Genomic DNA, 15,938 nt, shown 5'->3' on the forward strand with positions numbered 1-15,938 from the left:
CTGAAGGATCTACACAACTTACCCCTTGCTGAATTCAGAATTTTGTCTACTTTTCAGAAATGTTTAGCTGTCCAGGATCCACCATTGGTTTCACACCCATTTCTGTCACTAACTGGAAGGATGCTGAAAGCACACAAAATAATAAATGGGGAATGTCCCCGTAAAATGCCAAAACTGTGTTGAAAAATGTGTTTTTCTGATTCAAGTCTGCCTGTTCCTGAAAGCTGGCATGATGGTGATTTGAGCACTGCAAACCCTTTGTTGGTGCCATTTGCAGGGACAAGGGGGAAGGGGGGGGGGGGGAGGTGGGGGGTGTCAGGCAGCTATGGGGTTAATTTGTTCAAGAAATCTATTGTATCTTTTAAATAAGATTACATTGACAGCACACTGGCTTGCAGATTTTGATCTAAATATTGCCCCACAGGTTCATGGATGGAATTCATAGTAGATGCTACAGCTCCAAATGGTGGATTTGTTTGTGTCCTTTGGTATCCTGGGCAACATATGTATCATTAATACTCTTGAGTATTGTTCTGTTAAGAATTTCTCATCAGTTTCAGATATGGTGCTTCTATTCAAGGCATTTTTCAAAATGATCTCCAATATTTTAGCAAATTCTTTAGTGGGATTTTCTTCAATCATAGGTTTAGAACTATTAGTAGAAGTATTAATATTCTTTAGATAATAGTCTTTGTCCAAGAGCACTTAAGCATCTCCTTTGTTAGCTATGCAGAAATTGATGGTGGTATCACTAGCCAGTTGGTTGATAAAACCGTCTCTCCATTTTCGTCAAATTAGATTGGCATTGTTTTTTGGATTTGAATGAGTTTTTGATTTCCCCATTTTACCGCGGTTTCAAAAGAGTCCAATACTTTATGGCTTATGGACGCTTGGAATGTGCTACTCTGTTTTACCTTTAAGGTTCTTTTTTTCTTTGACTACTTGTTCACTTACTATATTTTCAAAAAAATGACATAACTTCAAAGTACGCAAGACCTTCAACATACGGACTGCAACTTCTGAATCATTGCAGTGGTAAGTGAGTATAAATGATGTCCCTTTTTGAAGAGTTTTTAGCTGAGCAGGTGTTAATCGGTTTTGGGATATGTTAATTATCAGATTGCCTGGTGTTAAATATTTTTCTGACTTCTAGTTCGTACCCCTGTATCTTCTGGAACCATGCCTCCTCCTGGTCTTTCATTTGTTGTTGCTAGGCCGACATGTTTGGGAAAAAAAAAAAAAAGTATCAGATGTATTCATTCATGCCACGGACGCTGAAGATCCTAGTTTCTCGTTATTGTCTAGATGTGTAATCCTTCCTTGCCCTGGGATTGTGTCCCTCCCTGTTCTTTTATTTTGATGTTCTGATGAGGTCGACCTTTGAAGCAGCCGTCTTTGCGTATACTTCAGCCCAATTGTAAACTTCGCTTAACTTATGGTCTATGGTATCCCTTTTAAAATTCTTGATTTTTCTCTTGCTGATTTTTGGTGGTGTATCTGTCAAGCTGTACATTGAGGTTAAGATCCTCTCCCAGTTTTCTGTTTACGTTTTATTCATGATTTCGTGTTAAAATTGAGTAATCTCCATTTATAGTTCATCTAATACTCTGGATAATTCCTCAACTATTAATAGAATCAAATCCAAACAACGCCTGTTTAGTATGGAGTACCATTGTTCTGTAAATCATTGATCGTTTCTGCATAATGTTGGTTTTGTGCAATCCGTGATCCTCTAGGTATTCTCTGTACTTATGAATTTAATGAGTCGTTGCATGGAAATGTTGATTGATTTCCTGCTTCATAAGGTATAACAGTTGTTTTACATAGCTCTCAATTGTTCCTGAGCTTTTGTGATGGCTTGAGATGCCTTGATCAATCAATTAATATATACGTTAAGCTTCCTAAGGGGCAAAACCTAAAGTACTGACTCTATTCTTAGTAATGTTCAATATCTTTTCAAAAGATGATGTGGACTTTGGGTGCTACTTGACTGCGATCAGTAGAAATAGATATCTTGTAAGAATCAGTGCATTTCTTGTTTAATCAATAACATTCCTCTGATTGGCGTTTGATTGTGTGCTAGAAGGGTGTCACCTTCTGATCACTGATACAGTTCCATATAGTTAAATTGCACCATTCCACTCATAGAATAGTGTCTCTCTCCAGCAATACTCATTATTATTAACGAAACAGCCATCCACCAGAGAGTATGACGACATGGGTCACTGTGAACAAAGTGTACAATCAAATTACATAATTCCAGAACGTTTTTTTCTTAAGAACACCTCAAGTACACGTTCGCTGCAGACAACTGCATTATGTTATAGCATTATTGGAGACTGTTTTTTCAGGGAAGCGTGTTAATTTCAAGGTTTTCACAAACATTGGAAGTTTTAGGGATGGATGGAACTGAAACTAAAGGATTCAAGTTGATTTAATGTGAATTTATGAGTTTTTGTACAAACAAAGCAACATAGGACATTGCCTTTTTCGTTCCACAGGGGAAAAAAGGCCATGATGAAGGTCCTGGTCATGTTCGAAAAGCACTGGGGATCTGTATAAATTTCACTAAGAGGGGAATACAAATAAGTTTGTTGGATGATGGGTTTGGATGTATAAGTTACTTACCTTCGGTAACGAAATATCTGTAGAGACATATTCTAAGCTGCAGATTCCTTACCTTAGAATTTCCCTCAGGCTTCAGATTGGATCCGGAGATTTTTCTTCAAGCAATACCCTTGCACATCGGTAGGTGGTGTTGGTCGACTCCACTGGCGTTGTTGTCGGCGTGATGACGTCGAGAGTAGTACATAGACGGCACCTTTGCGCAGTGACGTCAGTTTCTTTCAATTACTTCCCACGCCAAAGCACAAAGCCGCTAAGAACACTGAGATTGGTGCACCAGAGCTAAGGACCTGAAGGGGGAATCCCTGTTCCTAAAAATCAGTTCGCAATCAGGGAGGATGGGTGGGTCAGTAAGGAATCTGCAACTAGAATATGTCTCTACCAGATATTTCGTTACCGAAGGTTAAGTAACTTGTACATCTGATAGAGACTTCTAGTTGCAGATTCTTTACCTTAGAATAGATACCAAAGCAATGGCATTCTATGTAGGGGGCTGCGAACCAAGATCATACTAGGAAGTCCTGCAGGACCGAACAACCAAAGTAGCGGTCCCAATGGACCCGACTGTCCAGACAGCAGTGTTTAGCAAACATGTGCAGGGACCCCCAACGTAGCTGCCTGGCAAATATCCAGGAAAGGAACTCTACGTGCTAACGCAGTCGAAGCAGCAGTTGCTCTGGTGGAATGAGCATGCAAGCGCTCAGGGGGTTGCTTTTTGGCCAAAGCGTAGCACATTTTGATGCAAAGTACCACCAATTGAGAAATGGTACGTTTTTGCACCGCCTTCGTCCACCGGGAAATCTTTGGTACGACTAAGATAGAACGCCAATGCTCTTTTTGGGTCCAGACGGTGGAGTCTCTCCGACTCAAGAGAAGGATGTGGGGGTGCGTAGAAAGTAGGCAGGGTGATGGGACTGGCCTACATCAAAAGGTGTAACCACCTTTGGAAGGAAGGAAGCCTTAGTGCGCAGACACCACTTTGTCAGAGTGCACAGACAAGTATGGAGGTTTGGATGAAAGGGCTTGAAGCTCACTGACCCTGCGAGCAGGGGTGATGGCAACAAGAAATACAGTTTTGAAAGTGAGGAGCCATTAAGGGACAATTGTGCATTGGCTCAAAGGGAGTACACATTGAATAAGTAAGGACAAGATTGAGGTCCCACTGAGGCATGATAAATGGTGTGGGAGTAAATAAATGGGTTAGGCCTTCTAGGAATCTACTCACAATAGGAGATTTAAAAAGTGAGGGCTGATCAGGTAACCTAAGGAAGGCCGAAATGGCAGATAAATACCCTTTAAGGGTGCCCAAAGCAGAACCCTACTGGGCAAAGGAAGAATGAACAAAAGAACTTTGAATAGAGGGGCAGAGAGGGGATCAACAGATTTGTTGGTTCACCATGGCACACATTTATTCCGACAGGCGTATACAGTTTTGGTGGAGGGATGTCTGGCTGCCAAGATAACATTGCAGACTTCGGGTGGAAGATCAGAAGTCCTCAACTGTCGCCACTCAATTTTCATGCAAGAAGGCGGAGGTTGGATAGGTTTGGGTGAAGATCCGCCCAAAGAGGCAGCCTGAGTGGGGGAATCAATGGACATGCTCAATAGCTCTGGATACCAAACTCTCCATGCCCAGTCTGGAGCCACCAAGATGACTCGGGCCCGGTTGTTCCTGTTCTTCTTGAGAACTCTGGGCAGAAGTGGTATAAGCGGAAAGGAGGCGAGAGTTCCACTCGAGACAAAAAGCATCTCTGAGCGAGTGCCGCATTGGAAACTCCAGCGTGCAAAACAGCTGATATTGCGCGTTCTCTGCGGAGGCAAGCAGATCTAACCAAGGCTCACCCCACTGCTGAAAGAGACCTTGCACCACCTCCGGATGGAGATGCCATTCGGGATCAGCCGTGCATCGACAGCTGAGTTCGCCACTCTGGCATTGAGAGAACCAGCCAGATGTTGAACCACCAGGGTAATGCCCTGATGTTCCAGCCATGTCCAGAGGCTTGGTGCCTCCTGACAAAGGCTCCAGGACCCTACTCTGCCCTGTTTGTTGCAGTACCACATAGCAGTAGTATTGTCCGTGAACACCTGCACTACTTTCCCTTTGAGAGAGAGAAGAAATGCTGTCAATGCAGCCTGATCGCCCGGTGCTCCAGGAGATTGATATGGAGCCCAGACTCCACCGGAGACTAGAGGCATCTGATCTCCGCCCCTCCCATGTAGCCACCCCACCGCAGAAGTGACGCAGCTGTCACTAGAGATAGATCTGGTTGGGGAAGGGAGAGGGATCTGCCATGGACCCAATGCAGATTCGAAAGCCACCACTGCAGGTCTTTCCCAGTCCCCTCCGAGGTCTGGACCATGTCGGAGAGATTCCCCTGATGCTGCGCCCACTGGAACTTCAAGTTCCACTGCAGAGCCCGCATATGCCATCTGGCATTTGTCACTAGCAGGATGCAGGAGGCCATGAGGCCACAGCAACCTCAGAATCAGTCTCACCGAAACCCAAGACAGAGGCTGAAAGATCGGAATCATAGCCTGAATATCTTGGACTCGCTTTTCGGGAGGATAAGCCTGAAACTGCACTGAACAGCTTCAATGAGGGGGAGTGTCTGAGAGGGAGTCAGGTGTGACTTCGGCATATTTATAGTGAACCCCAGTGCATGCAGGAGGTTCACCGTAGTCTGAAGGTGGGAGACGACTTTCTGGGGCAAGTCCGCCTTCAACAGCCAGTCGTCGAGGTATAGGAAGACTGATACCCCTAACCTGCGCAGATGAGCTGCAACCACCGCCATCACTTTCATGAACACCCGAGGGGCGCTGGTAAGGCCGAAGGGCGCATGATAAACTGAAAGTGCTCGTGACCTACCATGATTCGTAGGTAACGTCTGTGAGCAGGCAGGATGGTGATGTGGAAATAAGCATCCTGCAAGTCCAACACTACCGTCCAGTCTCCCGAGTCCAAGTTAGACAGAACCTGAGCCAGGTTGAACATTCTGAATTTCTCCTTCTTGAGGAAGTAGTTTAGGTCCAGAAGGTTTAGGATAGGACATAAGCCCTTGTCCTTTTTCGGAACCAGAAAGTAGCAGGAATTACAACCAGGACCTACTTCTGGCACAGGGACCTTCTCTATAGCTTCCTTGGCCAAGAGAGCTGCGACCTCCTGGCGGAGACGCACCAAATGATCCTCTGGGAGGTGACTGAGGCATGGAGGCATGGCTAGTAGAGCAGATTCTAAAGGGAGGGAGTAGCTCCTTCGAACGATCTGCAAAACCTACCTGTCCGTAGTGATGGATTCCCAGTGGGGCAGGTGATGGCGAATCCTGCCGCCAACTGGATGGGAGTGAGGGGTTGGACTAGGAGGGTTTGGAGGCTTCAGCGGGGGCAGAGGTGGACTGGGCAGACCTCTGGATCCATGTGCCATGCACACATGGGATTCCCCGGCCACGCAAAGGCTGGACAGCATGGGTGGCACAGTGGCTGGGCAGAGGATGAGACAGGGAGTCCCTTCCATGGCCACGAAAGGGGCGAAAAGTGGACTGCGGGGGTGAAGGGCAGAGTAAAGACCAAGGGACCGAGCCGTAGCCCAGGAAACCTTGAATCTCTCTAAGGCAGAGTCCGCTTTGTCTCCAAAGAGACGAGAGCCATCAAATGGCCTGTCCATGAGGGACTGTTGGAGATCCCCAGAAAAACCAAAGGTTAGCAACCAGGTGTGGCGTCTCAAGGCCACCGTCGTAGCAAGCAATCTTCCCAGAGAGTCGGTCGTGCCCAGCCCACAGCGGATTGTGAACTTCACCGTATCTCTCCCATCATTGACAGCTTGGGAGACGATAGCACGTGCCTCTTCCGGGATCTGCGGCAGGACTTGCGCAACCGCATCCCACAAAGAGTGTGTATAGCGGCCCAAAAGGCATGCAGTGTTTACAGACCACAGCGGGAGACTGGAGGAAGAAAACAACTTCTTACCAAATTGTTGCAGCCTTTTTGATTCCATATCCAGGGGGGCAGAAGGGAATGCGCCTGGATGACAAGACTCTCAGGCGTGGGGTGTTGGGACAGGAATTTAGGGTCATTCGGAGCGGGCCTGTGGCGGCATGTGATATTCCTATTCACAGGAGCCCCTCTGTTGGGTTTGGACCAAGTACCCAAAAGGACATTAGTGAGGGCTTCATTGAACGGCAAAAGGGGTTCGGAGGTGGAAGCCCCTGGCTGAAACACCTCCGTCAGGAGATTGGACCTGATCTCTACAGTAGGAAGCTCAAGGCCAAGGACCTCAGCAGCCCTACTGACCGTCATACCATAAGTTGCTCCCTCCGCCGTAGCCACAGCAGGAGGAGACAGCATGCCAGCGCCTGGAGAAGTATCCAGACAACTGGCGTCACCCAATTCCTGTGCCCAGTCCAAAGATGGGCCATCCTGGTATTCATAAGGGTCCAGGGACCCCTCCAATCCTTCCCCGAATTTGTACCCATAGGAAAAAGGTTCAGAATCCAACCTGTGGGGAATAGGCGCCATCAAAGACAAAGGCGGCGTCAGCCGACACCGATCTGACCCAGAGTTGTCGGGGATGAGGATCGGGTCGATGTCGATAGTGGGCACTATCGACGTCAGGAGCGTCGACAATAGATCCGGCGCTGGGTCTCAATGGTGCGACCGGCGCTGGTGCGGATCTGCGAGCGAATCCGGAGGGGACCTTGGTGGCCGGAGCCAAAGTCGCAGGCGCGGAACCCGAAGGCCCAACTGAAGCTCTTGGGCCCGAAGTTGCCGTATCGAGGTCGGTCCGCCCAAAGATGAGGCACATAGCCTCATAGAATTCTTTAAGTTGGGTGGGGGTCACTCCGGCAAACTAAGGAAAGCGCGGGGAGGACCCAGACGCAGGCTTTGAGGACGAGGCCTTAAGCTTTGTCGCTCCCCCTGCGTCGCGTCAGCCGAGCGACAGGGCGAAGTCAGAGAGTGATGGGACCGCTTCAACTTCTTTTTCTTACCTGCACCCGAAGATTTTGAAGACGACGAGTGGTGATGGCTCCGCGAACGGTCTGAAAACCTTCCTCTCGATTGAGACCGTGACTTACGCGGAGTCGAGTGTTGGGCCGCCATGAGTTTGAGGGATTGCTCCTTCAAGGCCTTCGAGTGCATGGCCTGGCACTTGGAGCACGACTTTGGGTCGTGGTCGCACTTGAGACACCAAAAACAAACCGGATGCAGATCCATCACTGACATCATACGGTGACAGTCCTGGCACAGCTTGAAACCAGTCTTCCGGGACATCCTCGACGCACCAAATATCTCACTAGAAACGTCTGCAAAACAGTCAAAGCCAGTCAAAAAGAGACCAGGGTAGCTCTCTGTGGATCAGCGCGTGGCGCGGAAAGAAAAGAACTGATGTCACTGTGTAAAGGCGGCGTCTATGTACTACTCCAGATGTAGTCACAGCAACTACGATGCCAATGATGCCAGCGGAGTCGACTGACGCCATCTACCGACGCGCAAGGGTATTGCTCCAAGAAAAATCTCTGGATCCAGTTTGATGCCTGGGGGAAATTCTAAGGTAAGGAATCTGCAACTAGAAGTCTCTATCAGATAAAGCTATTCATGAAATGTAGTCGAATTTGGAATCATTCATGATATACAAATGATAAAAACGACAACAGGAGATTAAAACAAACAAAAAAATTCAGAGACAAAGATGAAAACTCGTTAGGGTGAATTAGTAGTGCTGCAAATAGACTAGCCTAGAAGTGGAATAGTGCAATTTGAATATTAACTTGTTTCAGTATTACCGTAGGTAACAAATAGGTAGCTAAGTTTACCAGTAGGTTATTTTATCTGTTTGTGGATCCTAGTGTCATTTTGTGTGTAACAAACAAAAAAAGATTTCCACAGAACAGCTTCAGGACTGTGGAGCCCATTTATCCAGCAACTGAATCAGAAGCACCAAATGATGAAGGAGGCCATCTACGCAGTAGCATAGTATGGGAGGATATACTTCAGGGAGCCCGCTCTTCTCTTTCTCTTTTTGATTAAGGACTAAAATGCACGTATTAGCCAGCAGATAAATACATTGTGGAACCAGAAAAAAAATTGTTCAGAAAGGAAAGTAAATTTCCTGGAATCTATGAGAGGCGCTAAGATAAAGGACAAATGTAAGCAGGAAAAATAAGAGGCAGGAGGACGACTACTAGAAAACCAAACACCTATTCAAGAAAAGTAGAAACAAATCACTTTGACAATGGGAAAACAGAGGGACTAGAACAAAAGTATGACAGAAAGAAGTGAGCTTACATTTTTCAAATTAAGGTGGTAATTGTGTAAACAATGCAATTTATCATTAGTTATTACTAAAGATTACAAATACCAAAAGCCTTAGTGTAGAGGATGCAATCCCCAATATACAGCACTACTGACTATTACCTTTGCTCTTTCCTGTCTAATATGCAGTCAAGCATACATAATCCCCCAAACGTCCGAGTGGAAATCACGCATTGAGCACTGGTTGTGTATAAAGGAGAGCATTTATTTGAAGAAAGTTACAATCAGTGATAGATCTGTATATGTGACATCTCACAGCACTGTATAAATAGTACAGGGTTCCCTTGTCTAATCTGCTCATGGTAAAATAGTATTTTTCGGATTGGTGGGATGGGGGGGTATGGGGGAGAAGGTGAAGAGGGCTTTGGTGTTGAGGACATTTCTACCTGAAAACTCCCCACCTCGTATTATGACCACAAAAATAAAAAAGAATCAACTGCTCCCATCCCTAAATTACCCAAAACCGTAGGATGTTGGTCCAAAACCATTAATTCTAAGGAGCACAGGAGACTCTCTATATTTGTTTTTGAGTGGTTGGGTGCTAATCATGATATAAACCCCATTCAAGGCGACACCGTCCATTCCAGTTGTCAAACAGAGTGACTGGTCTGGTGAATACATACAGACAATGGAAATACAGAACTGTAAAAACAACCCAAAAAATAACACAAGTGTTGAGTGTCAGGAATGCCTGGCCAACTCAGACTGATTCCAGGGGTGTTGTCTCTTCGGTGGTGGAATCTGGCAGCAGTGCTCTTTCAGAAGTAAATCAAGTAGCTAGTAGCACTGAATGTAACCACGCCTATTTTTCTCTGTGGTCTATTACTGCTGGAATTATTATCCCTCACCGCAGGTGGAATCGCACTGGCGAAACATTAACATTATAAACTAAGGGGAGGTCCACATGGAGTGGGACCACAGCAAGACTGGATAATTGAGGGAATCTGACAATCTGATAAACACTAAATAGCACCAATGCACCTTGGTCCTGTCCAGCTGGTCACGCACAACCCACCTCACTTTGCCCCAGATCACCTCACATTGCTGTTGATCAAGACCCTTTCTCAGCCAATGGAACAACACTGGCCAAGTGCATGTAGAAAGGCAACAGAAAAAAACATTAACACTCAAGGCAAAGTATAAAAATGTAAAGATGGGTCACATGAAAACATGCACATTTCTCCACATGTAGGAGAAAAATAGTATGAAAAAAAAAATATCAGAAAATATCATATGGCCTTAAATGTAACAAAATACCGTTGGTAGCAGCAAGTGAAAGGAAAAGTAGTGAACAACCAAGTCTGAGATAGGTCAGTGAGGGTGGTGCGAAGAGTTCCATCACAATGGCCGCGCCAGAGTGTCCAGGGTGTGTGCAATGAAGCAGGGTTCTGACAAAGAGAACAAAGGGACAAGATGTAGGCAAAATGATTCGGCTGAGTGGTGGTGGACTTATCAGGTAGGTAGCAAGATCCAGCAAGGTTCTGAGGAGTAGACCTGCAAAGCATTTAAGAAGAAATGGTGTGGAGGTACACAGCAGAATCAATCAGGGTGACCTAAAAAGCTGACCAGGGATACAGAAAACCTAGGACCGGAGGGGGTTCAGTTATGATCCAACAGAAAGGTAAGTGTTCCACCAACAAGGAAGAAGGATCCATAGGCTCACCAGGTAATCAATGCAACCCAGCAGTTTGCTAAAGATCCCACACCAGAAGGTTACATGAACTGGTAAAACGCTGATGGGCCCTTCAGATGGTCACCAGATTTTAGAAAGGTACTAGTAAGCTCTCTCGCCCCTGAATGGAGAACCCAGGGTTGCCAGTTAGTACTGCTTCAGCTGCAGGAAGATTAAGGCAGGGTTAGAAGTGCAGCTCCTTCCATCTGGGGGACAATGATCATCCACATTTTTAGACGATTTGTAGGACGCTTTGCCTCCTAGGGGAGAGAAGCCACACACTGGCAGAAGGCGCGACCATGGGGGTAAATATCCTGTAGATTAAAGAGGAAAGGCGTTAGATGGGCCTTGCAGAGTTCTACATCGCCCTGCCTGGATCACTGCCATATCATCCCGGATGTCCAAGCCTTACTCTGAGTGCTTCACTGTGATCTTCATCCCCCCATAATAAGTTGCCATGACAGAACTATTCTTGCTCATCATTCTGCCAAAATGCTCATGCCAACACATTATCAGAAGTTTCAGGCAGATATATAGCCAGTGATCTCATGCCAATGCATCATTACTAGGATCATCACACCAAAGCTAATATGCCTCGTCACACCAGGTTCAGAGGTCATTTTGGATCAGATGAGCTTAAGATATATCTGACCAATCTCTGTATTCACACTCCCATTCTACATTGCATTTTAAAATCTATGTTAGCATAGTGGTTTCCAACAATGACTCCTTCTGTATTATACTTTACCTCCATCCCAATAACCACTAACCTATATTGAGATCGGCTGGAGATAGGGTTATCATCAGCATCATGGGTGATATTACGGTTGTGTAGCCATTTTAGCTACAGCTCTATACATGTTATTTTAGCATACTAGGCCTGTGGCTGTGCACTTTAACCTAGATATATTTTATTCAGTTACGTTTTATTATTTTGACATTAACCACATCTGCGGTCTTGTTTTATTTTTTCTATCTAGCTGTTCTTCGCCTAGATCAGCACTGTGTTCTTAAACAAGACACTTCTTTCACTCTTGTGCTTTTCTCAAGGCTGCAGTAAGATAGGTTGCCGGCAAAAGTGGTACGCTTTGTCTCCAATGTTCACAGAAACACACACATTTACGTGGGGATCCTTTCTTGGAACATCAGATGTTTTATTACAAAAACACTACTTTGACCCATGTATGTTAGAGGGAGAATCCAGCCAGATTACCACGACTGTATGCTGATTACTGATTTCTTTGCTGCAGCTGCTTATGTAGACTACAGGTCTCTTGCTCAGGTATGAGGGATATCGTCTCCCCAGGGGGAACCTGAAAGGCAGAATTAGAGCTTAACATGCCGTGCACTAACATAGCTTAGGTAGGAACTATCCCACAAACTTTAGTGACAGTATGGTAGCATTATTATTGTGTTTTACTCTCCTTGTCACAATTTTAATCTTATTGTGCTTCATCACCTTGTTATTGCAATACATGCTTCATTATCTAAGATGCAGGTGCTTCAATAAAACCTTAATGAACTTTACTCTGTCTCTGATTGCCCTTGCATATGTGAGACTAATGTAACCGAGAGAAACGGATGAGATCCGAGTGGCCACGATTCCCCTGAGGAGTCATGTATGTCATGCACCCGGTTGGCCCAATCATCCCTGCTATGGGTGAAGATGAGGCACTGCTAGTTAGCCAGAACAAACACAGATTAGGCTGACAGGTGTCATAGTGCGGGATCAGACTCAGTCCCCGCAGTACAGGTAATTCTGCTGCCCGAATCCAGAAGTCTCGTTAGGATAATGAGAACCTATGCGACAGTATGTGCTGGGGCAGTCAGCCAGTATACGTGGATAATGGCTTAACCTTAATGTCTATAAACTATGGTTCTAATTTTAGCTGTCAGAAAAGGATCCAGGGTCTTTAGGTTTCTGACCAATAGCAATATGATTATGTTCAACTTGAGCTTCAGTAGAGTGAAACCTGCGCTAATCACCTCATGGTAAATGGCCAGGTCAACGTGATGTGAAGCTCCTGCTTTTCATTGGCATGTCCCCAACTGGGTGAGCACTGAAAAGCTTATTCAATATTATGTTGTTTAGACACACAGTGAGGAGTAAGGTTCCATCATTATCCACTATCACATAACCCACAATTATATGAATCCAGAGAGTTATTTTTTTAAGACTACTTACTTTCAGTACTGCATCTCAGGAAACAAAACTGGGCTTAAAAACTGTTTTATTTCATTAGAACTAACGTGTGCAATGTTTTATGAAAACACTCACATCAGTACATCGTCAAACAGTAGAGCCAACAAACTACCAAGACCCTTACACTAATACTTCTCACCTTCCAATACAGTTACTTCAATGAGACCATACTACAACCCACCTCTAAGACGGTCATTTCAATAATTACTAAGACTTTCATAACAATACATCAAGAGTTCAAGACCCTAAAGATGATTAAGCAAATCAGCAAAAACCACTTAACCACACAGTTGAAAACCTTTCAAATCGCACATCATCAAGACATTAAAAGTAACACCTCCTGGCCGCACCTTAGACAAATAAACTTATCAGAAACACCAAGCAAACAGACAGCCAAGACTTTCATGTCAAAATATCACAATATATCAATAATAGTGCAACAGTACCATCACTGGGATTTCTTTATTTAGACCACTGAAGCTCTTTCCATGGCATGTTCCCTATCCCTATTAAGGTGTGATCAACAACCTCCCGCATCCAGATTATCTGGATACCCAGAAAACTATGATTTATCAATGGGTAGGCACACGAGGAAGTATTTAACACAGTCATGCTTAGCACTCAACATTCTTGCTCGTCATAACACCAGCTGCTTGCTACCTTTGAGGTCTATGCTGCCCTCCCTCCAGAAATAGCTACCAACGCAACCTGCAGCAGCCATCTGACCTTTGATCCATCCCAACATTCAGTGCTCACCAAATCACTATGCAACTGTTCCCTGGCCTTATCACTAACCAGCCACTTCCATTTCTCCAATATATGACACAATTGCCCTTCAACCTACTTTCCCGTCCACTGTCACTGGAGCTGGAAAGTTACCTTTTTGTTTTGAGGTGGTAGCTGTGTGTGTCAGCACACATTATTCATCTGCAGCACACATTCCTCTCACTGCACCCTTTTGTCGCATCTGCAAGAGATCAAATTATGAATTAATAATTGCTGGGGGATGATTGAGGGCACAGAGGAGTTGCAGATTAACAAAGAGGAACAGCAACAAAGTCCATGCTAATGGGCTGGAAGCACTGTGCGTTCATGGAAAGAAAAGTGGATGTTTTTGAGTCACGAATGCAGACATGGATAAATAACTGGAAGCACTCAGTTTGTTCACGATAGACATGAACATTTAGTCACCAGCTTTGGGCACAGATAGTGGGCTAGAAACTCTCTTAAACAGGAGGTTCCGGCGGGAGCGGGGCATATGAGATACAGACTAAAAAAGGGGAGCAGGAATCAAATTGTGATAATACACAAGTCTAGTGGTGGGATAATCAAAAGGAGGTCTCCGAGTGGTGTACATACATATTCCATATGCTAAAAGTACTTATTGGAAACATAAAAACTGTTAACTGAAGTGAAGCTCTTTTGGAGTAAAGAAACAGACACCTTACGTGTGCCACAATGTTGCTATGCCATGCCTTGTTGCACAAAGGTGACGTACAGTGAGGTGCACAGATGCACTGTAGGAATCTCACCTCATCAAGCTCACGCTGGGTCTCATCTTCCATGCGTCGGATATCTGCCATTGTCAGATCCACCCACCGGTCCAACCAACAAAAGAGCTGCCGGTGGAAGTTGGTAAAAAGTCGCTTTTCTTGCTAAAAATGGAAAGAAAGCACAAGTGTTGACAATCAGAGGCTGCGTCAGGAGTGAGGATGGAAAGTCAGAGACAGGACATGTTATGTGGAGGTAAAGAAGCCAGTGAAAATGAGGATACATGCAAAACATACAGATAAGTCTTTGAGAGCAGGATTCAATGGGAGGACAAAAACTAGGTTGGGGAATAGAAATAATGATAGACCGGGGCCGAAAGGAAAGCTGAGCTAGCATGGAGGGAATTCAAGTGTGGCCTCAAGCACACCAACATAACGGGTATTGACTGGAATACTATGCACAACTGATGCAAAGTCTCTGGTTTTGTTGAATGTTTGTTGCTCCTGGCTTTAACTTATTCTCTCCATAAATATTTTGAATCGAAAATCCTTCATCTGGTTCTCTGTCTCAAAGAAAAACAGATTTATTTTTCTTGCTCTTTCTTCACTGCCCTCCGCATCACTATTGTTTTCCTGAAATCGAAGACTCTAGAAGAGCTTGAGGACTGTTTGATCTAGGGACCGAAGTAGGATTTCTCCTTTAGAGGCCCAGCTTTTTTTAAAACCTTTTTTCACACTAAGGCTGGAAGCTCTCCTGGTCTTGCTGCTATATTTCAATGTCGTGCTCAAAATGCCTGGACATATCAGCATTCCCCTCAGCTGGAAATAAAAGATAATTTTTCCTTTTTGAAGACTGAAAAGCTATAGCTTCCCAATCTATGTATACCGCAATTACTTTCTGAATGTGATGGCGAAAAATAAATACAATCTGAAAAAGTGTCTACAGTGTACAGCTCCGTCATTTCGGGGTTGACTGCATCAACAGTAATATGGTTTGGCCAACGGTTGACTGCCCAAAAACTACTCAAGCTACAAAAATATGCTTTCCCTAGAAAACCCACTAGACATCAGGGTAATGCACAACATATCAATTTATTGGAAATTTGTGCTGAAAAATAAAAGATTATGCTCCTTTCCTTAATCTCCATGGCACTACAAAAAAATGTAGTCCACCCAGGAGGGATTTATAGCACAGAAGCTGGGGAAAGATCTGAATTGGGTGGTGACACCCTAGACACTTTTTTTCTCCTTCACTCCAGAACACTGTGCCAACACTGCCCCTCTTGGGAGTCCCTTACATCGCAAGGCATTTAAAAAAAAAATAAAAAAACACAGGAGGATCCCTAAACCATGCTATGTGGAGTTTTCACGGTAAGGAAGTGTTACCTTCGCAGATGAGAACCGAGGTGCATCAGTCAAACCATGTGTCATGTATTCCCTTCACGACTCAAAGCTGGTGGATTCCCCCTGAACTCCGACAGCCTTTGGATGGGATAAACACACACAGGTGATTTCAGGGAGATGCACACAAAATTATATTTGAGAAACTTCACGAGTTCCGCATTGGTATGAAAATTTAAAGTACAAAGATGTTGCAGGGAAGAGGTTTCTATAAAGACTTAGACTGGATAGGCATCTTATT

General features: G+C 44.8%; 1 protein-coding gene across 1 annotated transcript in view; it reads right to left on the minus strand.

Annotated features, from left to right (window-relative positions):
- Positions 1-9,133: 9,133 nt before the first annotated feature.
- LOC138304170 (phosphatidylinositol transfer protein beta isoform-like) overlaps positions 9,134-15,938 on the minus strand; it is a 70,103-nt gene continuing 63,298 nt past the window's right edge. Inside the window, exons 10-12 of the mRNA XM_069244000.1 lie at positions 14,339-14,461; positions 13,686-13,773; positions 9,134-10,917 (exon numbers count right to left, since the gene is read on the minus strand). Of these exons, the coding sequence (XP_069100101.1) occupies positions 13,726-13,773; positions 14,339-14,461 (171 nt within the window). The 3' untranslated portion in view covers positions 9,134-10,917; positions 13,686-13,725. The remainder of the gene's footprint in view (positions 10,918-13,685; positions 13,774-14,338; positions 14,462-15,938) is intronic.

The sequence above is a fragment of the Pleurodeles waltl genome, chromosome 7 (assembly GCF_031143425.1).
Source record: "Pleurodeles waltl isolate 20211129_DDA chromosome 7, aPleWal1.hap1.20221129, whole genome shotgun sequence".
Taxonomy (NCBI): Eukaryota; Metazoa; Chordata; class Amphibia; order Caudata; family Salamandridae; genus Pleurodeles; species Pleurodeles waltl.